The sequence below is a fragment of the Camelus bactrianus genome, chromosome 25 (genome assembly GCF_048773025.1).
Source record: "Camelus bactrianus isolate YW-2024 breed Bactrian camel chromosome 25, ASM4877302v1, whole genome shotgun sequence".
Taxonomy (NCBI): Eukaryota; Metazoa; Chordata; class Mammalia; order Artiodactyla; family Camelidae; genus Camelus; species Camelus bactrianus.
Window position 1 is genome coordinate 1,553,633 of NC_133563.1, and position 24,386 is coordinate 1,578,018.

At 37.4% G+C, this 24,386-nt stretch overlaps 1 protein-coding gene and 1 long non-coding RNA gene across 3 annotated transcripts; one reads left to right on the forward strand and one right to left on the reverse strand.

The window, feature by feature from the left end:
- Nucleotides 1–207: 207 nt before the first annotated feature.
- On the reverse strand, nt 208–7,438 carry LOC141574963 (uncharacterized). Its single transcript, XR_012502115.1, has 2 exons — nt 7,238–7,438; nt 208–2,916 (listed from the first exon to the last, which is right to left on the reverse strand). It is a non-coding gene; the product is annotated as an uncharacterized LOC141574963 (long non-coding RNA).
- Nucleotides 7,439–7,637: 199 nt separating this feature from the next.
- On the forward strand, nt 7,638–23,565 carry OTUD6B (OTU deubiquitinase 6B). 2 transcript variants are annotated; one of them, XM_010968403.3, is made up of 7 exons: nt 7,638–7,807; nt 8,432–8,583; nt 10,897–10,977; nt 16,054–16,366; nt 18,002–18,063; nt 20,350–20,456; nt 21,235–23,565. In XM_010968403.3, exons 1-7 carry the CDS (start codon nt 7,726–7,728, stop codon nt 21,317–21,319), a joined length of 882 nt encoding a protein of 293 aa, XP_010966705.2. In that variant the 5' UTR covers nt 7,638–7,725; the 3' UTR covers nt 21,320–23,565. The 2 variants fall into 2 exon arrangements, with proteins under 2 accessions (XP_010966705.2, XP_045361404.1); XM_045505448.2 differs by lacking the exons at nt 7,638–7,807; nt 8,432–8,583; nt 10,897–10,977 and adding an exon at nt 13,650–13,790.
- The last annotated feature ends 821 nt before the right edge of the window (nt 23,566–24,386 follow it).

The following is a 24,386-nucleotide window of genomic DNA, read 5'->3' on the forward strand; positions in this document are numbered from 1 at the left end:
AGGGAACAATGTTATGCTTCACACCAACAGGAGATTCAGCTGCTGAGTGGAACAGTGTTTAGTACTGGTGGGGGAGAAGGTGGGATGGAGAGCACATGTCCTTATTAGCATATGCCCAGATTCCCTTTTTTAAAAGTATAGTCAGTTACAATGTGTCAATTTCTGGTGTACAGCATAATGTTCCAGTCATGCATATATACACACATATTCGTTTTCTTATTTTTTCATTGAATGTTATTACAAAACATTGGATATAGTTTCCTGTGCTATATACAGAAGAAAGTTTTTTAATCTATCTTTATGTACAGTGGTTAACATTTTAAAATCTCAAACTCTCAAATTTATCCCTTCCCACCCCATTTCCCCTGGTAACCATAAGATTGTTTACTATGTCTGCAAGTCTGCTTCTGTTTTGTAGATGAATTCATTAGTGTCTTCTTGTTTCTTTTCCCTTTAAAAAAAAAGAATTCCACACATGAGTGATATCTTATGGTACTTTTCTTTCTCTTTCTGGCTTACTTCACTTAGCATGATGATCTCCAGGTCCATCCATGTTGCTGCAAATGGCATTATTTTATTCTTTTTTATGGCTGAGTAGTATTCCATTGTATAAATATACAACTTTTTTATCCAATCATCTGTTGATGGACATTTAGGTTGTTTCCATGTCTTGGCTATTGTATATAGTGCTGCTATGAACATTGGGGTGTATGCATCTTTTTGAATTAGAGTTCCCTCTGGATACACGCCCAGGAGTGGGATTGCTGGAACATATGGTAAGTCTACTTAAAGTTTTTTGAGGAATCTCCATACTGTTCTTCATAATGGCTGCAAAAAACCACATTCCCACCAGCATGTAGGAGAGTTCCCCTCACATTTGAGTAGAAATGTGCAGAAGGGTTAGTCAAATGTGATGGGAAAATATACAGCAGTAATGTTTTTGAAGAGTAAATGACTTGGAGAAAAATTTTATATAGTATCATGAGAAATTTGAAAAGTAATTCCCAGAAAGAAATATCCTGTTCTTAGGACATCTCTGCATGGTGGGATAATGGATAACACTTATGATATTTTGCTTAAAATTTCTGCAGAAATGTTTTAATTTAAAAAGTAAAATAGCTTTATTTTTCTGTTAACATGAACATGCCAAAGAAAGATAAAGAGGTAAATAAAGAATCATCCAGAAAGCTACCACTCAGATGTAAGTTGTTAACATTGCAATATCAAATACTTTTCTACATTTTCCAGAAAGATGGAGAGACAAACATATATAGAACAAAAAAAAAAGTAAACATTACTATATTTGCTGTTAACTGGCTTTTTTCCTTTTTACGTGTCATGAGTTCCTTTCCCTTATCAGTATATATATAACTCTTTTTAATGATTACATGTTAATATATTTAACTAAGTCCTTATAACTGGACATAAACATTGTTTCCAATTTTCCAAGTTTTTCATACTTTCTTACTGTTTTTCCAGGATAAATTTCCAGAAATGAAATAGTTGGTTTTAATAAGAACTACTAAGCTACTTTCAAGAAATGTGAATAAGTTACTCACATTGAATGAATGCATTGATCATTTCTTCACTATTGTATCATTTGCTCCATTTCAAACCTCTTGGACCCTATTTTCTTTATGTTTAACAGATGGTTGATGATGGTAATAATTTTTTTTCTTTCTTATCTTTCTGAGTTGAGGTTTAAAGATAGTAATAATATAGAAAGACTTTTATAAGTCATAAAGCAGTGTGTCCATTTTAGCAATCACAGCAGGTATATTATGCAAACTGAATATTTGTAGTTCTTATTTAAGAGAAAATGTAGAAGTCCAGTTAAACTTTTCACAAGCCAAAAAGCTCTTAAACTTCCAAGTTGATTTTCATTCAACATTTTATTACTATAAAATATTTAGCATATAATAGCTGAGTAAAAAGACAGTTTGCCGCCTAAAGGCTCAGTGTTGGTAAACTAGCCGTTGTGTTAGGCAGCATGTCTCAAAATGTATAGCCTTCCCATATTGCTGTAGACTGAATTGTGTCTCCCCAGAATTCAGGTATTGAAGGTCTAACCTCAGTATGGCTGCATTTGGAATAAGGAAGTAATTAAAGTTAAATGAGGTCATAAGGGTAGAACCCTAATCCAACAGGATTTGTGTCCTCATAGGGAGATGCCAGAGAGAACTTTCTCTCTTTCCCACTCCTGCACCTTGCCCTTCCCCAACCCCCCAAACCATGTGAGGAGACAATGAGAAGGCAGCGGCCTACAAGCCAGAGAGAGCCCTCATTGGAAACAGAATCTGTTGGCATCTTGATTCTTGACTTCTCAGTCCAGGATACTGAGAAATGAATTTATGTTGTGTAAGCCACCCAATCTATAGTATTTTGTTATGGGAGCTCACACAGACTAAGAAATATATCATTTCTGTTTTATCATCATGATAGACTTTAGGATGAGAGGCTCAAAATTGCCAATTAAAACTGAAGCCCAATTCCCTTCAGCTGTGTATGTAAGTAACCCTGCTTTGGTAACTTGTGACCTTTGAAATATATCTTTTTTGGCACACAGATTTATACCATCATTTAGTCTTGTTGAGAGTTCTTTGAAATTAACATTTGGGACAGGTATTCTAGATTTCAAGTTGTTCTGTTTCATACCGGAAACATTCTTTTCTTGTTGTCCCAGAGAGGACAAGACAATGGCTGCTAGTAATCTAGGGTTTCTGCTCAGTGCCAACAGAATGGAATACAGCAGAGTCAGCTGAGCGGTTCACGGTAACCACGTACAAGTCCTTCAGAACCTTTGTAGTGATCCTCAATTCTGTGGGAGTCATCAGAGTTGTACCCTCGCAAAAGAAGCCAGAATTCTTAGGTCTCATTAATGGAAATGTGGTTTCCCAAACTCGAGGTGGAAAAATACTGAACAAGAAACATGTTGAATGAATTAGTCCATATTGTTTATTTTTCTGCATTTGTGTTTGTTTACTAAAATAGTAATCCCCAAATCAAAACTAATGGCTCTTTCATGCACATATGCAGAGCAACAAAAAAAACTGGGTCACCTGACACACAATCCTAGATGAAGTGGAACAAGGTAACACCCTATCTTGTCTCAGCTCTCATACTGTAAACAAGTACCTTTTCTGGGATATATTTAGTGTGCTTTTTGCATTTTTGTGCTTTTTATCGGTGATTTTGCTGTTTAAAATGGTCCCTAAGTATTGTGCTATGTATTATTATTAAGTACCTTACAGAGAAAATATGTTAGGTAAGATTCACTCAGGCCATGAGTTATAGTTCTGTTGGCCATGAGTTTGACATTAGTGAATCACCAACAGACATTAAACAAGATACCTTAAAACAAGGCTATGTATTGATCAGTTGGTGATAATAATGTGACCAGAGTCTTGCAGGAACCTAATTCTGTATTTCTCCTAAGGACAATGATACTTGGAGAGACTCTGTAGAACATAATTGCTACCAGTAACAAAAATCAGATACAGATAGGTAGTAGTGAACTACAAAATTAGAATCTATAATGGAACAACGTGTGCCATTATAGATTTTTTAATAGTTTGCAAACTGTAAGTTTTTTAAAAAATCTAGTACAAAGATAAAAGCTCCTCCTACTTATTATTCAACTGGAAGTATAGAGTTGACTGTAGTGAACTGTTTTCAAGATTTAATTCAATTGGAACTAAAAACCTAAATACTCCATTCCTCTTAAATACCTACCCACCAAATATAACTGTGTCCCTTAGGGTTTAACCACCTTTCCTTTTTTTCTTCTATTTCCTATTATTATTTCCAGGGTGACTTCTCATGACCTCAAATACCACCTTCAAATCAGAAAACTAAAACTGCAATTTCCAATTTTCACACCTCTCCTGGCTCGGGACCTGAATTTCTAAATACCTGTGTGACTTATCCACAAATGTCCCTATCACAAATCATGCTCAACATGTTACAAACAAAACTTATTTTTCCCCTCCATGAGCCATTGTTTTCTGCATATGTACAGTATCTGAAGTAACGAGCTTTCTTCCTTATTACATAAAGTTTATCCTCACCACAATCTTCTAGGTAGGTGCTGTAGTATGGATGAAAGGCAGGATTATACAGATGACATAAATTAGTCTTGAAATCAGATTTGGTTCTGATGCTTACTGTGTGGTTTTAAGCCAATTACTTTTTTTTTTGAGCCTCACTTTCATGGTACGTATATACAGCATAGGTTTTATTATTGTGGCTCTTTAAAGTGTGGTAGGTACCTAGTCTGGCAGCACCAACAATCCATGGGGACTTGGGAGAAACATAGAATCTCATTTTTACCCTAAATTTGATGAATCAGTATCTGTATCTTAATATGCTCTTCAGGCAATTGGTTAGCATATATTCAAATTTGAGCAGCATGAGTCTTGCTAACACAAATGTGTTATCACCTTCGGTAGAGTAGATCATTGAAGAATCAAAACAGTCCTGTCTGTAACTTAATAGAGCTACTGTTCCAATTACTGCCAAGGCTCCTATTTATCCCCCTGTTACCAATCAGATAGTTAATTCAGGCCCTTTATAGCTGCTGTAGGTGGATCTTTCATTTTATCCAGAAACCTTGAAATAACGAATTTAAATCTACTCCATGGTTATTTTATTCACTAGAGAAAGGCTCATTCTTTCTTTGCCATTTTAAGTTGTACTCCTTCAACATTTTCAAATTTGAATTGTTCAACCTGAACTTTCCCTTGTGTCCCATCTTTAAAAATTTGCAAGACAGGAGAGAAACAGAAGTAACAGTTTTCATCTGAAATATTTGGAAAATGTGATCAAATCTTTGATTCAATAGGGATGTTGCAATAGCTTACAATTCAGTCACAGAATCTCTCAGATAATACTGCTTAAGCAAACTTGTTTCTAGATTCTATTACTATTTAACATTTATTAAGCATTATAATGTACAATGTATTGTGTGAATTGAGAACACCTGTAGGAGCTTAAGAATACATTTTATAATCTAATCCCATGCTGCTTTTAACCTGAGATACCACATTTCTAGCAAGTTCCCAGGCAATGTGAGGCTTTTCTGAGGCCCATACGTTTCAATAAAAAAGACTGTAGAGCAAGAAGTATTACATGGAGGTCTGAGGAAGGGAGAACAAAAAAGGGGTAGTGGGGGTGGGGAGAGAGGAGGGCAGTTGGTGGTGGTGAGAGAGAGAAATTGGCTTCTCCCTCTTGGAGAGTTAACTGTTAGCTGCTTAGAATACATTATGGTAAAACTCAGTTGGGAAAAATCTGGCACCGAGAAGTTAAGTGTGGCACTAAGAACAGCTTATATTGAAGTAAATCCACTACTTACAATTGGAAGGTAGCAAAATTTAGAAAGTCGTTACTAGGAGCACATTCCACTTTTCATCTAGTGTTTTCATGCCTAGTCCCTTGCCTTTTGTGCATCCTCTCCATAACATATAACTCATAATGCCCTTATTGTTGCAGTTTCTAAATTATCAGTATTTGTTATAATTTCCTCGTTGACCCAAAAGTTAGAACACTTGAAAAATTCCAAGTATGTTATTTTTCAAGCACTTAAACTTAGTTCCTAGGCTTTTTTGCAACGTGATCATTTATGCTTTCTAGAAATGTATTATTAAAGTTTTCTCTGTACCCTAATATGAGGTCATTTAGAAATGTTTCAGGATAATTTGAAAAGCACACACACCTCCGAACTATTTAACTACTCCTTAACTATCTCCACTTTTCATTTAATTGATTTTTTACAGAGCATAAGTATTGAAGTCACAGTCCAACAATTTTTGCCATGTGTATTCTCTTTAATGGAAGGATTACTTTATTAACACATAAAATGCACCAATTTTAAATGCACCATTTTTAAAACATATATTCATCAGTAAAACTACCACTCACATCAATAGAACATTTTACATATGAATGGCATGTTATTTACCTCATGAAGTCCCTTAAATGTTACAACCTGTACTGTATGTTTTATAAATGTTATAGCTTGAGTTGTCTAATAAAAATATTGCTCCCTACTTCCATTACCATGACTTATGGTTTCCATAATCTTTAAACATTTATCCTTTGTTTTATACAAATGTGAGTATCCAGGGTTAGAGGTTGATCTTTGACCCAATTTTAATCTTTTTAATAGAAATATTTAACCAGTTTATGAGTGTGGTAACTACCTGTACCTCTGCCAATCTACTTTATGCTGATTTTAATGCTTCCTTGGTGTTTTTCACTACTTCCTCTCCAATCCAAAAAATTGGAATATATATTCTATTTTTAGTAACTTATTTACAATGAGCTACTACATGAAGCAGTAGGTACTGATTTCCTATAGGCAAGGCACATGCAAAATAAGGTTTAATCCACTACCTCCTCAATCAGTGATTTGGAAATTTTCTTTTTACACTACCAGGATTACCATTACAGACAAATTTGCCCCCCTCCCCCAATAATTAAAAATAGGAGAAAAGTCTGAGATCAGCCTGACTTTTGCCCCTTCATAAGTAACCTACTTTCTCCCTCTGGATATTCATAGAATTTTTTTCTTTATCCTTCCAATTTAAAAATATCAGTAGGATGTATCTGGGTGATGCTTTTTTTTTTTTTCATTAAATGTTAATGGTACCCTGCGAGCTTTTTCTATTTGTACATCTAGTTCCCTCTTCAACTCTGGAATATCTTCTTCAATTAGTTCCGTAATTGTACTTTGAGCTCCCTTTGTTCTGTCTCCTCTGTTTCAGGAATTGCTATTACGCGTAGATTGCATCTCCTGGACAGGCCCTCTAGATTTCTCTTCTTTCCCGTACTTATCCTGACTTCTTTTCTCTCTCTTTTTTTTTCCCTGCATGCTGCGAAATGTTGTCGTTTTGCGTTAACTTCGGTCATTCGATTCTGTGCCAGATCAGGACTGCACATTTCTGTTATCTCTTGATTCTTTTCAAGCGCCCTGCCAACAGCCTTTTTATCACTAAGCACAGGTCCTTAAGCTCCTGTGTTAAACGATACTCAATCCTTACTATCTCTTCTGTTTCCACCGCTATATCCGTTTCAAGAAGCAGCATTTTCTCACTTAGCTGTTTTCCTCCAAAACTGCGGTATTACGACCTTGAACATAAAAAAGAGAACTAAATTCCCTACTGCTTGACTGATTCAACATAAAGATTCTCACTGATAGCTATTAACGGTTTTAGCGAAATGTTTTACTTTCCTTTCTTACCTTCCAAATAGCTCTTCTCAGCAATGGGACCTAAAGCGAAGATACAGGATTTTACCAAGCTCTTAACTAAAGTAACGTCCAAAATGGTCCCCGCTACGTCATCTCTGCGCGCCTCACGTCGGGCCAATCGCCCGGTGCGTACCTTTATTGCTGAAGGGGCCCCGGCGCGCGAGTCCATTGCTATAGGTGCAAACCTCAGCCCGCTAAGCCTCCGTCCCGCGCGCCGCGCCGCTCCGCCCCCGCGGCCCCGCCCCACCCCGCCCCGCCCCGCCCCACCAGCGCGGGTCACGGGAGTGCGCACGCGCAATACTCCGTCCCTCCTCGTCCTCGCTCCATTGGCTCGCCTTAGGTCCGGTACCGCCTTGAAGGCGGGGCTGGGTCCCAGCCGCGGCCAATCACGCCCAGGGGGAAAGGTGAGGGGTGCAAGGTGGCTATTCGCCCGGGCGTGCTGGTTTTTTTCAGCGCGTGTGCTGGGCTACCTGGTCGACATGGAGGCGGTCTCGGCGGAGGAGCTTGATGAGGAGGAGCAGCTGGTGAGGAGGCATCGCAAAGAGAAGAAGGAGTTGCAAGGTGACAGGCGAACGGGACCCTAGAAGTCGCGGGGACCCAGGGAAGGGCGCGTGGCGGGTTGGTTTTGGGGAATGTTGAGGGGCTTCTGATCTTGATTCTCCTAGGCTTCTCCCAAGTAGCCAGTGGTCTCTTCCCTCCCGCCTGTGCTGGGTCCCAGAAGCCCCCAGACCTTCAGAAGCCCCCTTTCCTCAGGGCCGCTGCGTTCCCCTTACGCCGCGCCGCCGCTCGGGTGCGCGCGTGTCTGGGAACTCCTACAAGTCGGCACTTGGACCCAGACCCCTTTCCTGCTCTGCCCTCGTTACCGACACTTGGCCCTAAGAGGCGCATTTTGAAATATCTCAATTTTGAGGACTCGGAAGGGATACTTGAAAGATTTAAAAATTTGAGTCATTTTTTACTCTTTTTCTTCCTACCACACCGAACAAACTCACGGATTTTTTTGGGGGGTGGGGGGAGATGGGAATCTCAGCTTTGTCTGGGCTCTCTGTAATTGTTATGTAATTACTCTTCTTGCTTTCATAATTCCTTTTTGTATACCTTTCTCCTCTTACCATTCCCTTACTGTTACCGTTTCTGATTCTTAATCCCTGGGGTTTTGACTTAATCATTTTGGTGGCTTTTCAGCAAAAATTCAGGGTATGAAGAATGCTGTTCCCAAGAATGACAAAAAAAGGAGGAAGCAACTCACCGAAGATGTTGCTAAATTAGAAGCAGAAATGGAACAGAAACATAGAGAGGAGCTGGAGCAATTGAAGCTGACTTCTAAGGAGAATAAAGTATGTCAAATAATGTTTCTCTTTGTATACGCATTTGAAAACAATTGTCCACTTCTATTAAACTGCTACTATGTAAAGTCATAAAATTGGAGGGAAAGAAGTCACTCAGTCATGCTCATGTATCACCACTGATATTTTTCTGACCTGATTTACATGGTGGTGTGTGTTTTTTGAGAGATCAGCAAAGAAAGTCCAGTTTTGTAACCATTTGCTTGCTCCAAAGATGAACGGATGATAAAATGGACTAGAGGAAGCTTCACCAAATGAAAGTTGGAAGACTAATCTTCTAGTCTCAGAAGTGCCATTAAATTAGAATTGTACTCTGGGCAAATTTAATCTTGAGCATACATTTCTCCACATATCATATGATTCAAATACTCCTGCTGTTTAGAATCAAATGGGATAACAAATGTGAAATCATCTTTAAGCTTTAAAAGTGATTTATGAGCAACTTGTAATGAATGTTGATTTACTCATGTTTCTTAGGTAAACTGGAGCACGTTAACTCATCATTTTTAAGTAATATTTACTTCATTGTAGCCATGCACAATGTATTGTATGCTGCACACTTTGTTTAACATATTACATGCATCATATAATTCTCACAACAAAACACTGTGAAGTATTACCTCTGATGTAAGGGTAGATAATCCCATTTGTTCAAGTGGGAAACAGACTCAGAGAGATTAAAAACTTTGTTTTGAATTTTTAACAGTTAATAAGAGTACCAAAGCCAGAATTCAAGATCAGAGCTATCTTACTCCAGAATGTGAATAGAGAATTCTGTTACAATTTTATCTAGTGCGGTAATTTACTGCGTGGGCTTTAGATATCAAAGATCAGAGAATCCAGAGCCTCACACCCAGTTAGAAAGTGCTCGTGTTTATGCAAAATTTTACCTACCATAAATAAATTAAATTTTATTCCGTTCATTTTTGGTCTTGTGTTGACAGGGAAAACAGCTGTCTGCACTAATTTGCAATGGTTGTTGTGTTAAACATAGTGTTCTTTTCTTTAACGTTTTCAGCCAGTCATCAAGGTCCTGGCCTTGTGTGCCTTTTAACGTATTGTATTTCGAAGTAACAAGGCCTGATGCTTGAAGTGTTTGTGTTATCACAATCATGGTATTCCTGATTTTCTCCCTGTCTTTTCCATGAGTGAAATAGCTTTGTTTGCTTTCTCAGGCCTTTCAGTTTTGAGATTTCTCTCCTAGGTTTCCAAGGACAAAAATGTTTGATTGTCAAGCTACATATTGTCCAACTGTTAAAATACAAGCTCTCACCTTACTTTGAACCATTATTTAAAAAAAAAAACCAAAAAACTAAAGCCTGTTTTTTTTTTTTTTTTTTTCCTGAATGTTACCTGAATTCTTTGGTCATTACTTTGTCTTTTTTTTTTTTTTTTCCAGATGCTTCTTTGTATCTTGCCTGTTGTCAATACGACAGTTTGTAAATTTTAGCAGATTCCTCTGAAAAAGCTAAGAATATCCTAATTCCACTAAAGTTGATAACCAGTCTTTGACGTCTTAATTTGATTTTGATATTTTGATCATTTGGGCCGTAGCCTTGGATACTGCTGACTACTGTTACTAGAGGCTTCTATATGTTTCATGTATGTGTCTAACTAAAAACTAGCTCAACTTGCAGCTGTAGTAATAAAATACTAGCTACTCAATCCTGATGGTTTTAAGTCTGGCATCTTTTTTCTTCAGCAAACACATAATAGCCATTCGATGATTGGTTGTAACATCTTAATGATAATTATAAATTAAATTTTCCCCTTGTAGTTTTTCAAATTGTAGATGGGAAAGGATAGAAAAAGCTCAATTTGTTACCAGGGTCACAAAGAAGCAAGCCCATCAGGTTCTGGCTAATTAAGATGGAGAAAGGCCTTTCGCGTCACATTTGAGGTTGTGAGAGTCATTAAGAACTCAGCCAGCACAGGACCACGTATTCTGTATGTCCTAGCAGCAGTTAGAGAAGGGAAAGGTGGAGTGCTGAGCGAGCTGGCACTTACAGGAAGTATTTAGATGAATGGAGTGGATATTCTAAGAAGGAAGGAAACCATGCAGGAATGAGCATTGTCTCTGAAGAGCTACAAGGAAAGTTCTTGGGAATCCAACAGATTCCCCAGACAAAATTAGAGGAAAAAGACAAAAACCATATGATTTAGTATTGTATGTAGTACTGTTATTTCAGATTTAAGTTGTGGGATGACACATATGTATGACTTTCAATAATAATTTAATAATCTAATACTTTGAGTAATAAAAATATTTTTCATTAACTTGTTAATGTTTTTTGTTTCCTTCAGATAGATTCTGTTGCTGGTAATATTTCAAACTTGGTTCTTGAGAATCAGCCGCTTCGGATATCCAAAGCACAAAAGAGACGGGTATGAAAGTCACCAAGTACTTGTTGGTGCTGTGTGCTCAGTGCTGTCTTAGGGGTTGTACTGGGAGGGAGTAGGAAAAAAATGAGAGTCCCTTGCCAAAGGACTTGAACTAACATTTGTTAAGTACTTGCCATTTGCCAGATACTATGCTAGGCTTATAGATAGTGTGAAATCTCATCAGTGCTGACAGTAGTCTTGGGAAGTAGATTTCTTAGCCCCCTTTTATAGAGAAAAAAATAGGCCTAAGGCAGTTATAAAATAACGTGCAGTTTGCAGTACTCATAGGAGGGTGGGGCCAGAAAGGGGGTGTGCAGAGGGTATTGTTCACAGTTATGTGGTCCCGTACAGTAATTCAGAATCTTAAGAGTATGAGCCCAGATAATTTTGATGTACAGCTTTGGTTAAAAAATAGGTTATTAAGTGATAAAACAAGTATTTGACCCTAGAAGTTAAGATATATAGGTGTACAAAATTATCAGAATTATTTAAGTATATATATGTATGTATATATATTTAAGTATATATATAATTGTGATGAAAACTGAAAAGGTAAAATTCGTTGTGCAAAATGTTAAATAAAGAGTTGGTATTTGAAGGAAATGCAGTTATTTGGATCGGATGATTGAAGTAGGAGAAACAACGTGCACAGAAACAAATGTGGGGATGAAATTGTGCACCATCGTGAGGAAACATCATGATATCAAAGTTATGGGAATGAGAGTAAAGGCCTTTCCACTTTGAAAAATGACAAGAGGTTGAAATTCAATCTTTTCAGTCCCAAATATTGTTTTATTAGCATGTGATGTTTTCTAGGATTTAGATGGTTTTTTTTTAAGCCAGCTTTGCATTTTATAATTTCATAGTACATAATTTAATAGAACGTGGAATTTGCTGTCAGTCAGATGGAGGCTTTAATGTCACTCATGGTGGTGGCTTTGGGTAAGATTCTTAGCCTTTTTAAGCCTCAGTTTCAAATGTGTAGAATGGGGAAAAATAATACCTACTTTACAGAGTTATTGTGGATATTAAATAATTTACTGTTTCCAAAGCCCTAACATAAGGCCTGGGTCGCCAAATGATAGTACTTGTCATTGTGTTAAGTACTGCATAGTGTGCCTTTTAAAAAAATTCAACCTAAGATAAGTATTTGTTTGAAAGTTCCTTAAGTTACAAATTGTCAGACATTTCTCATACGAATATGAAATTTTATTCTTGAGTAATTATTATAATTGTGAATTTCATAGACTTGTGAAATTTAGATATCCTGGTATCTTGAAGGTTTTCTAGTTCAACTCTCTACTCATGTATTCTTTTTGTTATGGCCTTAGAATTGTCTTCCAGCTTTTACAGATCACAGGTGAAGGGCAGAAATTCTGCCTGGCAGAAGCACAACAAGATATCTGTTGGAATTGCGTCTACTTAGTAATCGCTGTATCTTAGAGTAGCACCTGTTTAATTCTGGAAAACGTAAGGACATAACTTCCTCCTGTCTTTATCAAAAGACAGGTGTTCATCCCACCTGGACCCTTAGGCAACAAAAACAAAAATACATTAAACTCCCTTACCTTTCTCAAATGTTTTGTTACTTTTCTTCCAAAATGCTGCATAGCTGAAATGCATACCTTTCCCAGCTATGCCCTCAAAAAAAGTGTAGTGTCTTTTATAGTCAGCTGCTTTAACACTTGTTAGAGAAAACACCCTGTAAGTAATGCCCAGAGTTTCTTATTGCTTTGTTGTATTATTAGGACTCTGGAGTAGAAACCTGAAAGTTTATATGGTACTTAAGGAAATGGAACCTGAAAACAGGGTGGATAATTGGGTATTAGACTTACTTCAAACCTCTCCCCGCCTCTTTTTTTTTGTGTGTGTGTGAAAGGCACCAAGAAATGAAAAGCTAATTAACTAATGATGCTTATCTTTGGAGGAGATACAACTCTCTGGTAGAAAGACATGACAAAACTTTATAAAGATTTATTACTGGAACACTGCAGAGCAAATCTCTTAACTTTAACCTAGAAAAGCATAGGGAGTATTTTATTTACTTCAAAGAACTTCAGTGAAATCTCATTAGTACAGTGAAAAGAGCCCAGAGTAGAATTTAGAAGAACCGGGTTCCAGAAATACAAAATCTGAAAATTGGAATAAGATCTAGTTCAGTTTCTGTATTTTACAGATAGGGGAGCTGAGGCCAGGTTGTCTGCGTGGCGTACTGCGTGTCTGATACAAGCCCCGGCCTAGAACCAGCTTTTAATATTCCTCTTCAGAGCTGTTTTTGTTATATAAGTGCACCAACGTGACTTTAGCTTTGCTGACAGTGTGTTTTCACGCGTACATGCTGTTTTCATCTTACATACATTTCCATTACAATTTATTGGTGCCGTTTTATCTCCAGCACTGAGGATGTAGACAGGAAAGTGCTTCATGCCATTGGAAAACTACATGGTGGGGTGAAGAATCCAATGGCTTTCCCACCTGGTGCCCTGGAAAGGAAACACAATTGCTGTGTAATATTGAAGCAGAGCATGAGGGAGGGGGGAATATGAAATGATTGGATTAGTATTTTAGAGGCTCAAATTAAGGTTTTACAGACAGTATAAAGTTCCACTCTTCCGTAACTAGTACATGACATCATTAACTCCAACTCCCATCTGCCGCCTTTTATTCTGATTCAGGTTCCTGGATAGAAGGAGCTCTCTGTGTTGTCCTTGGTCCCTGCTCTGCTTCTAACCAGCTGTATGGCCTTTGGAAAGCTTTCTGCGTGCTGTTTCCTCAGAAGAGGAAAGTGAGGGGTTTTGGATTAGATGATACCCAAGGTGCTTATCCTTCCTCTCCCCTCTGAAAATGTTTTCCCTAGTCTTTTAAAAAGTAATAGTGCCATCTTGTGTCTTAAGATTTTTATGTGACTGTGATCCAAAGTTGTAGGTATGCAGTGAATTAAATTTTTTATGTTAACTTCTGGCTTGGTTGCAGTTGGGAAGAAAAAACTTAAGTAGGTTTATGTTTTATTAGGAGCATGATAACTGCTTTGGATTCAGGTAACTTAGAAATCGCTTTTGGTTTATCTGGCATGGCACACATCAAGCGTGTAGTATAAGCAAGTGGCATTAAGTGAAACTGGAATCTGCCTTTGCATTCACATCTTCTGCCCCCAAGGGGAAGTTAGAGCTAGGGACATAAAACTCTTTACCTTGTCCTTCTTTTTCTTGGTTTACCAAATCCTTCACTGTGATTTGCTACCAATGTCAAGATCCACAGAATTTAGTTTTAACTATTTTTATCCTCTTAAATTGAGAAGCATTTGCTCCCGGTATGCAAGTAAAGCGTACCGTGGGGACTTAGAAGGATGCACACACATACGCAGGTACACACGCAAAACACAATAAAACTGACTTTGTGATCCTGCCATCCAGAGAAAAGTACTGTAAATATTTTGTGTATATCCTTCTAGTTTTGTTTTTTAAAAACTCTGTATGCATAAACAATATCTGTTAATAACTACGTACCATCTTCTTTGTCCCCAACCTCATCTCTTGACACTTTTCTCTGGTACGCTAGCTATATGAACTGTGTTCTGCTATGAAATGTAGAGTGCTTTCTGGCTTTTGATCGTTGCTATTCCGTCAGGAATTTTTTCTCTTTTTCCTCAACCTTCCCACCCTACTTCCTATCTGTCCTTCAAGTCACAAACCTCTCATTGCCCTCTCCCCACCCCATCCTTGCATATGCTGGTTTGGGAAGATTTCTTAATGACATTTGAATAAGGAAAGAGAATTGTAGAATGTAATATATAATAACACTTTTGTTAAAATATTTTTCTCTATATGTTTTCTATGAGTACGTCTGTATTTTATTAAAATGCATAGGAAGAAAAATCTAGAAGGATACACACCAGACTTGTAGAGCAGCACTGGGATTGGCAGTGGTCCTTAAGGGGGATCTTTAGTCTTAATGTGTAATTTTTTTTATAGAGAAGAATGTTTTTTGTCTCTTATTTTAATTAAATGTGTGTGTGTATGCACACATTTTTTTTAAAGCTAGAGGAAGAGAGTTTCTGTACCCTTCTAAATATTAACATATTAATGTCTTGCTGGTAAGCTGGTGATTTAGCACATTAAGACTTCGCTGGTGGAGAGATTAAGTTTAAAAGCTTGGATTAGCTTGGACTTACTATGCTAATGATGTTGCTTTAAGGCCTGGGACAACTCAGTCCTAAAATGGTAGTTTGAAATCCGTAAGTAAAGTTGTAGAAACTTGGCATGTAGTTTCTTTTTTTTTTTGAGTTATAGTCAGTTTACAATGTTGTAACAATTTCCAGTGTGAGCACAATTTTTCAGTTATACATGAACATACATATATTCATTGTCACATTTTTTTTCGCTGTGAGCTAACACAAGATCTTGTATATATTTCCCTGTGCTATACAGTGTAATCTTGTTTATCTATTCTATATATACCTGTCAGTATCTACAAATTTTGAACTCCCAGTCTGTCCCTTCCCACCTCCCTCCCCCTGTCAACCACAAGTTTGTATTCTATGTCTATGAGTCTGTTTCTGTTTTATGTATTATGTTCATTTGTCTTTTTCTTTCTTTTTTTTTTTTTTAAGATTCCACATATGAGTGATCTCATATGCTATTTTTCTTCCTCTTTCTGGTTTACATCACTTAGAATGACATTCTCCAGGGACATCCATGTTGCTGCAAATGGCGTTATGTTGTCAGTTTTTATGGCTGAATAGTATTCCATTATATAAATATACCACAACTTCTTTATCCAGTCGTCTGTCAATGGACATTTAGGCTGTTTTTAAATAGACTTCAAAGAAAAATTTGAGGGCTTTCTTTTGTCCTAGTACAGAGCTAGGTGCTGGGTACATACAGATGAGAAATACTGTTTGCCTTTAAAGGAGTTCACAATATAGAAGATTCTACAAGTGGTGATCAGTATGATAGCGCCTGTCGGGGAAGGGAGAAAAACGGCAAAAACTTCTGAGGATCTTCTATTTCTCTCCCCATAATAAATGTAAATTAGTCCTAATCATTAGAAATTAACTTTCCTACATTCTCCTCTTCATAGGACAAAAAAGCTGCATTGGAAAAGGAACGGGAAGAAAGGATAGCTGAAGCTGAAGTTGAGAATTTAACAGGAGCTAGACACGTAGAAAGCGAAAAACTTGCTCAAATATTGGCAGCAAGGCAGTTGGAAATTAAACAGATTCCATCTGATGGCCACTGTATGTACAGAGCCATTGAAGACCAGCTGAAAGAAAGGGACTGCACCCTGACTGTGGCTGCCCTGAGGAGCCGAACTGCCGACTACATGCACAGCCATGTGGAGGACTTCCTCCCGTTTTTAACAAACCCTAACACAGGAGAGGTATATACTCCAGGTAATTTGTTTCTTTACTGTGTCTTGTTGCTGTTGTGGTTGTGGTAGTTGTTCATTAAAGTACTTCCAGGAGCAGAGAATAAGAAAAACCTGAAGAGTCCTTATGGAGGGAAAAAATCAAAATTTAGGCAAAATTATTTTCTATAATGTTAATAACTGCTAGCACGTTGAATAACTGCTAGATCTTTTAAGTACTTAGCAACTTTGTAGTTAAAATATATTAATCTTTTATATAAGATACAAATAGGAATAGGAGTCATTATTATTTAAAAAACATAGTAATAAGTTCGTATTTCACAGAGTTAAGTTTTGACTAGTATCTGGAAGTCCAGGGCCTGAAGATCGTAAGTAGGGAATGATTAGGAAGACTAATGCCTCCTTTCGTCCTCTGCTTTGGGAGATTCAGTTTTGTTCCCAGTAAGCCATAATGCTCAAGCAAAATCTGACTTTGCAGAACCCAAAACAAAAGAGTTAATAACCTGCCTTACTCTCTACAATACCTTTGATTATTAAGATGAAATATTCATGGGAAAGTAAAAAAAAATGCACAGCTAGCAAATGAAGGAGAGAGCAAGTCAAAGATCTGGGAAAGGTTCTGAAAGAGAGGGAGTAAGGGAGCAGGTTAGCCCCTGAGAGTCAGCGGCGTGCTGCGGCGTCCCCAGAGAGCGGGCCTGACGCCAGGGCGGGCTCAAGACAGAAGCCCAGCGCTGACTTCTGTTTAACGGAGTCTCCACCTTTGCTGGTTGTGGGGCAGCAGAGAGGAGGCAGCAACTGAGCATGCTGCATCAGAGAAAAAGACAAGAACGCTTCATTATCTTCGTGCATTCGGCCAGTATTTACTGAAGGCCGCGGTGTGCCGAGGACTGTTCCAGGCACTCTTCTGCGCTCGGGGGAGACTGGACAGTGCGTGAGACAGACGAACAGGGCGTGCTTTCTCTTAAGTGCCCCTGTGACTTTCTCCCCTTCCTATAAACAGAAGGGGTGTGGGCTGCCCATTTTAACTCTCTGTGTCGGAGTGTGTATGCTCGAGACGTGCCCTCGCACCCTGCGACTGGGTCTCAGACCTCCTCAGGACTAAGCTGGGAGGCCCAGCTTTGGCTAGACCTGGTACTGATGCACGTGAAGCAGACCTGTCCAAAGTCAGGTGGAGGCACGGTCTGTTGCTGTCACTGGGGAAGGAGTTTCAGCTCACTTGTGCTTTTACCCTGATTGTCCTCTCACGTTTCTTGTCGGATCTTAGCGCTGAACCCGGTTTTACAGAGGATACATTTTTCTTAGTCTTTCACCATATTCCTTCAGATGGAGAGCTGAGCTTTAAAATATATGTCAAGATAGTGAAATTGGTGGCAATTCTGGGGGGTCCCATGCTTGGATAAAGAGAGAGGCAGGCTTGTTACGTAGGTAAGGTTTCGGGGCCTCAGGATGAGGGAGAGGGAAGTGAATTGTTTGCTCCTGGATGGGACGTTGGAGTGAGTTAAGTTTGGATTTGGGAAATGGCTTAAATTCAGGTGAGTGCAGCTAGTAAAGGAGGAAGTTCATACGTGGGCGGTTTCCTCAGGAATTGTGGGAGCTATAGATGGATGTACCATGAGTTATCAAAGTTATTAAGTGCCGTATTCTGGCCTGTTCTCTGCAGAAGAGTTTGGAAAGTACTGTGATGATACTGTAAACACAGCCGCATGGGGAGGCCAGCTTGAGGTAAGTTGGTCATTATTCGTAGTGATTGTGGGTGGTTAAATTATTTCTAAATCCCTTTATATTTTTCAGATGATCCAAATTTCTCTTTGAAGATTCCTTTTCTTTATGTATTTCCTTTTTCTCTACTGATAAAGCATTCAAATTGGGAGTTGATTTTCTTAGGCCTTTAAGCATGTAGCTTTGGTAACGGACGCACTAGTTCATTTTAAATGGCCCAGTGTTTGTTCTGTGAGTTGGGGAGGACGGTGCTGCGTCTGTGTGTTTCCATCTATGATGCTGCTATTGGCCGTGTGTTTGATTTTATGGACTTAGGAAAGTGAGGATTTTATCTTATTGTTAACTTTGTTTCATTAAAGCAAAATAAACAAAACACCTAAGTGGTCCAAGTGGTGATGAGGTAGCCTGGGGTACGATTAGAACGTCAGGGGACAGGATGAAAGTCCTGGGGTTGGGTCTGCTTTTTCCTTCTGCTTCTCAGTTTTGTGACGTTGGGGGTGTCAGCCAACCTCCTGAGCTCGAGTTTCCTAATTACTGAATGGGGATAGTAAAGCCCCTATGTGTGCATAGTAGGCCGTTTGTGGATAATAAAGAAGGCCAACGGTATATGCACAGAAATTTGCAAACTGAAGTGCCAGATGGATGAATCTAGCAGTATTATTAATATTATTGTGTAACGATGATTAGTCATCTTAAGTAGTTTGTGGCTCTGAGTATTTCGCTTCAAGGATTATGTTGTTTGAAGATATGACATGAATGCTTCTTCAAAGTCTTTCTCAGCAGTGATATATTTGTACCTCTTCTGAGCCACCAGAGGGAACTGTGTCCATTTGCTTTGCATGCCTCTCCTGGGTCTCTGAAACTCAGAAAGTTTTCATAGTAGGAGTAATTAAAGATGTTTAAGCCTTTGATAAGAATCACAAATTAATATGAGTACTAGAAACCTAAGCAACTCTTTAAATTGAGAAAAACCTTTTAAAACATCTTTTGACGGACATTTTCTCATAAGTGGTTTGTGAATTCATTTGAAATAAGAGTTGCTGTTTTCACAGTGGGGTAAATTTAAATTATTAATGGTAAATAATTCTTTGTACGATTTCTGAAGACTTAGATGGGATGGTAAAATTTCCAGAGCTGGTTTTGCACCCTCCATTCCATGTTAACTTTTAAAAAATAGTGTTTTACGTGTAAGAAAAAGTGCCTCAAAGGAACATTTTACAAGCTAGAACATGGGACTAAATTTGCTACTGTGCAGCACAGAACCTTTTTCATATTCCTTAAGTAATTTCTTACCTTTGTTTAAAATTTCCGAAAGGGACCATATTCTAGACAGAATCTTCTTATAATGGGGCAAATACACAGATCAGGGCATGGTGACTGAAAACTGTTGAGGGTTTGGTTTGTTTCTGAGCTTAGGCCCTGAGTCATACTTCTCAGTTCAGTTGCAGGTCATTTTCTTTCTTTGTGCTTGATGTCTCTTAAGTTTTCTCTGCCCGTAATTCTGGGCTCCAGAATGTGGCACAGTAGGACCTCTCCCGTAAGGTTACTGTGAGGACTGAATGAGCTGATAACACGTAGAGCCCTGAAAGTGCCGGGTCAGAGTAAGTCTAAAAACACGTTACCACCAGTATTCATTAGTACCTATTACTCAGCCGACTTTGAGCTCTAATTTTATATCATGTGGTATGAACTTAAAACTGTGTATTAATCAGATGGAAATTCCATGAAAGGATAGTACAGTTCATAACCTAACTCATTCTACTCATACCTTGAAAATTATGGAGCAGTTTTTCTCAACATGAGTACATTAGAATCATTTGAAAAGCTTTAAAAAAAAATAAGCCGCCTATTCTTCCCTGCTCCCCCACTCCTTCCCCCAGCCTCTCCCAAAGTATGATTGATTTGGTCTGGTAACAATAATTTTAAAAACTTTTATTATGGAAATTTTCAAGGCATCTTTAAAAGTAGAGAGCCTAAGAGAATGAACCGGTCTCCCCACCCCTTGCGTCACTAACCTGGGCATAAATATTTCCAAAGCACTTACGCATTTGATTTTATAAATATTATATTTCTTTCTTTCTTCAACAAATATGTATTAAGTGCCCACTGTGTGCCAGGTTCCTGGTGTACATTAAGGGACGAGAGCAGGTCCACACTCTGACTGGTTGCCCTCTTCATTCATAAACTCAGTAGATTATGATTTGAATAAGGTTTACCTCTTCATTTTCCTTACTAATATATTTTTTCTTTTTTTTTTTTTTTTTTGGTTTTACACTTTCTTTTCTATAGCTAAGAGCCCTGTCTCACGTCTTACGAACACCAATAGAGATAATACAGGCAGATTCTCCTCCCATTGTAGTTGGTGAAGAATATCCCAAAAAGCCATTAATACTTGTGTAAGTACCTAGAAATTCCTACTGTTAATATTTTTCATAATTAAGACAGAGGATTATGAAAAGATTTTAGGTTTTATATGTTGATAAATCTATCTTCAGCAGGATTAATTATGCTTATTTTATGTTAAAGGCAGTGACAGAATTAGAACATTGTCAAAATACGTGAGTTAGTTAGTTGTTGAAACCTCTAGTGACTTATTCTTATGTATGAGTTGAGAATAAAGTCATTTCTAATGGTTACAGAATTTCAGGGTTAGTTTTTATGTTGCTCTGGTGTGACATTAATAATGTTAAAAAGTTTCAACAAGTGTAAAAGCTGAAATACATTCATGTGGCTTGATCGTTTATTCCTTAGAGACTTCTCCTTCATAATTGCACAATATTTTATGTGATCGAGAGTCCTCTGGAACCCAGCATGGACAGTTTGCCGTTGGCTTTAGTGTTTATTAGCTAAACCTGCTACGGCAGTCGTTAATGGCTTGGGTTTAGGTAAAAATTTAAGCTTGTGGAGCACTCAGCATCTCGGTCTTTCCTTTTTCACTCCAGTGACTGTTCCACTCAGCAGACAGAGTTACTGAACCAGATCTCACTGACTGCTGATGCTTCGCAAATGGTGTTGAACTTTTAAGTAATATGTCAATTAAGTCTATTGAACGATAGATATCCTTGGGGAGTTTGATTAATTCAGAGTACTACTTGGTTTTATATACAGAATAAACATTTATGTGCAATGAGTTACTTTTGTCTAAAGTACTCATTCCTCCTTTTTTCATTCCAGATACATGAGACATGCGTACGGCTTAGGAGAACACTACAATTCTGTTACACGGCTGGTGCACACAGCTGCTGGAAACTGCAGCTAGTCTATAAAATGTTGAAGTTGGGTTTTTGTACAGTGTGCTGATCTGAGTATTCATGCCAAGCGTTGGATTGTTCTAAATGTTTCTGGAAAACACAACTACCTTAAACTAGTTTTATGGCAAAGCTACTAACAGGTTTTTAAAAAAATGTGTCGGAGACGAACTTTAACCCATGTCCCCTTAGTGGTGTTTTAAAAAACATTTGTAAGTCCCTTGCGGAGAACATCATTTATAGGCCACAATGGTACCCCGTGTGCTGATATTTTTATTAATATAGGATCCTGAACATTCTGTTCTGTGTTGAAATAAATTAAATTTTTTTCTCTCTCTTACTGAAAGCTTTCAGTAACTCTGTCAGTGTAATTTTTCTTGAAGAAATGAAGTGACTCAGCCTCATGGACATTACAGTAACGCGTTGATGGTGATAGCGAATGTAATTAATGCTTGTAAGTGAACTTGACTGCAGTAACCTTGGTGTTGATGGGATTAATGCTGTGAATCTTTTTATATAACCCCATTAAGGGCAGCTAAGAAGCTTGCTTTAATAAAGAATTTTAAAATACTTACTCAGATGGGAATCAGTTGCTAAGTTTTAAGAAATGAGACAAACCATTGGTATATACGTGTTCCTAGTCAGATTTAAATGCCTGAAGAATTACAGAGAAGTCTTTTATTTGTGTATAACTTAAAAAGACCCAGCAGATTACTGCCTTTCTGATTCATTTGTTACTCTTCACTGTTTCTTAAACTTCAGAATGCTTATACCATCATCTTTTTATTATCGTCATAACCGTACATTTTTATATTCTGAGTTGTGTTTTCTCTGTCACTACTCAGCTGCTTCTCTTTCCTTGCAACCTCTTCTGCTAAGAAATAGTTCTTGGCCTCTCTTACTCTTTGACTTGTCCGAATCGAAGGAATAGCAGGCCAAATCTACTTCACATTCTTCCTCTTTTCCAGTTTGTCTTGCAAGATCTCTCTTTTTGCTTCACTCTGTAGAAGAAAGCCTCTGTTACCTTTGATTTTGTTAGCCTTATTCATACCACCTTTCCTCAAATACGTGAGGGTATTGTCTCACATATCTGAGAATTTTTATGTTATTTATATGGACAGAGCTGAAAGCCACTGTTTGGGAACCAAGACTGCACAGTAAAATCAGTACAGTGTTTTTCAGTTGAATGACTTGTCTAGCTCAGATTTTATGTTGCTTCTAACAGTATTCTAAGAAGACAGTATCCATATGTACAAACGTGTCTGATAATTTGTTACGTAAGGAGGTGTTATAAAGATGAGACCTTTTTGGTTTGATCTGGTTTTCTCAAGTAAGAAATAACTGGTAAGATTTTGCATGAAGTTTATAATATTTGAATTTTTTTCTCCGTGAATACGACTAATTTTTATAAGTAAATATTGGGTTTTATAATATTAAAAATGGGGTGTCAGTATCACATGCCCATCAGGTGACAGTGTGGGAAGCTGGGGGGAGCAGTTGTGGTTAAGCTAGAGCAAGTAAGGACTACACGTGGGTATTCGACTTCCGGAGATTAAGAACCATTCTGCCTGCCAAACAAAGTATGTTCTGAATGCTGCTTGTTTTGTAATCCTTGATATGAATTTTTTGGGGGTCTGAAATTTATAAAAGAGTGAAATTATGACATACTAAGCAGCTTGGCTTTATTTTGAATTTAAAATTAAAAGATAAGCATTAAGAAGTAATAAAACAAGACACAATGGAATCTAGTTGTTATGAATTACATCTGTTATTTAAAGTATTCTGAAATAACTTATTGGTAGCTATTTTTTTTTTCTAGCAGGATGAGTGGAATTTTCTTGATTGTAAGTGTATTTTTTATTTTTTAAATGGCCAATATAATTATGAACAAGATTTGTATGGTCAGCTTCTGTTCTTTCATAAGACTTGAGATAAAAATTATTTTAGTTGTAACTTAAAATCTTTAAAAAATGGCAGATATACTGATTTCTGCTGTATATAGAAGCAGCATATACTCAGTGAGTCTCCTGTGTGATGCTGGTGTCTTATGGAAGTTTCATAAGCTTCCTTTTGTCTAACTCAGAAAAGTTTATGTCAGAGTTCTGCAATATGTCTTTAGCCAAAAATTTTATCCCTTAAATATGTTTACAACTTGTGTTAAACAAAAGAGAATGTGTGTAACGAAAGTGAGCAATATAATTTTGCTCAAATTATCTGTTTGCTAAAAGAAAAATAAAAGGTGAATGAATTAAATCAACATTTGTTCAAACCGTTATTCTTTAATTTTAGAATTTAGAAATAGAGAAAGCTCATTTTGTTTTAGAATTTTATTCAGCCTTTATTAGTCCTCATATAATTGAAAATAATACAATCACAGATTCTAAATGTTTATAATTATATTTTATTATTTTAGAATAATAAAGGGCAAATTAATTAAAATATCTAAGACTCATGAGTGTTCAAGAAGAAAGGAAAAGTGAATTCGTGTGCAAGAATGTGAAACAGTTAGAAGGAATTTTGTGCAAATTAATCCTGGCACATACTTGTTAATACATTGTCTTGGTACAGGTTATCATGTACTAGCTGAAAGAGCAAGTCATTTGTTTTTCTGATAATTTAATTGGTAATTTCGTACTGTTTTTACTTTTATTGACAAATGAGAGCGGTTTTTCTGTCTGTGTTTTTACAAAGATTGATTCTTCTAAGTCTTGTTTAAAATGTATCTTTTTCCATCTTCTGGAAACAGCAGAACTCACAGGGTTTCTAATTCTTTTTAAAAGTGTGTTTTAGGTGCTGTACACCAGAAATTGACACAACATTGTAAACAGACTATAACTCAATTTAAAAAAAAAGTGGGAGAACCAGTCTTTATGTATGCAGGATAAAAATCAAATCACGTTTTTCTTAAGGCGCTAAATAAGTGGAGAAATGCTTGTTATGGGGAAACTGGGTAGTAAATAGTAAATAAATATGCCTGAGCTTCTCTGCTAAGGGAAAAAAATAAAAATAAAACCAAAGTAAGTTTTGGGAAGTGTCAGTTCTTACTCTTTATCCCACCATTGCTCCCTTCTACCTGAA

Bases quoted from the DNA above. Each gene is read 5' to 3' on its own strand.
- OTUD6B (XM_010968403.3), top strand. From the start codon at position 7,726: ATGGAGGCGGTCTCGGCGGAGGAGCTTGATGAGGAGGAGCAGCTGGTG. The intron at 8,584-10,896 runs GTATGTCAAATA...TGTTTCCTTCAG, and splicing joins TGACTTCTAAGGAGAATAAA to ATAGATTCTGTTGCTGGTAA. The intron at 16,367-18,001 runs GTAATTTGTTTC...TGTTCTCTGCAG, and splicing joins AGGAGAGGTATATACTCCAG to AAGAGTTTGGAAAGTACTGT.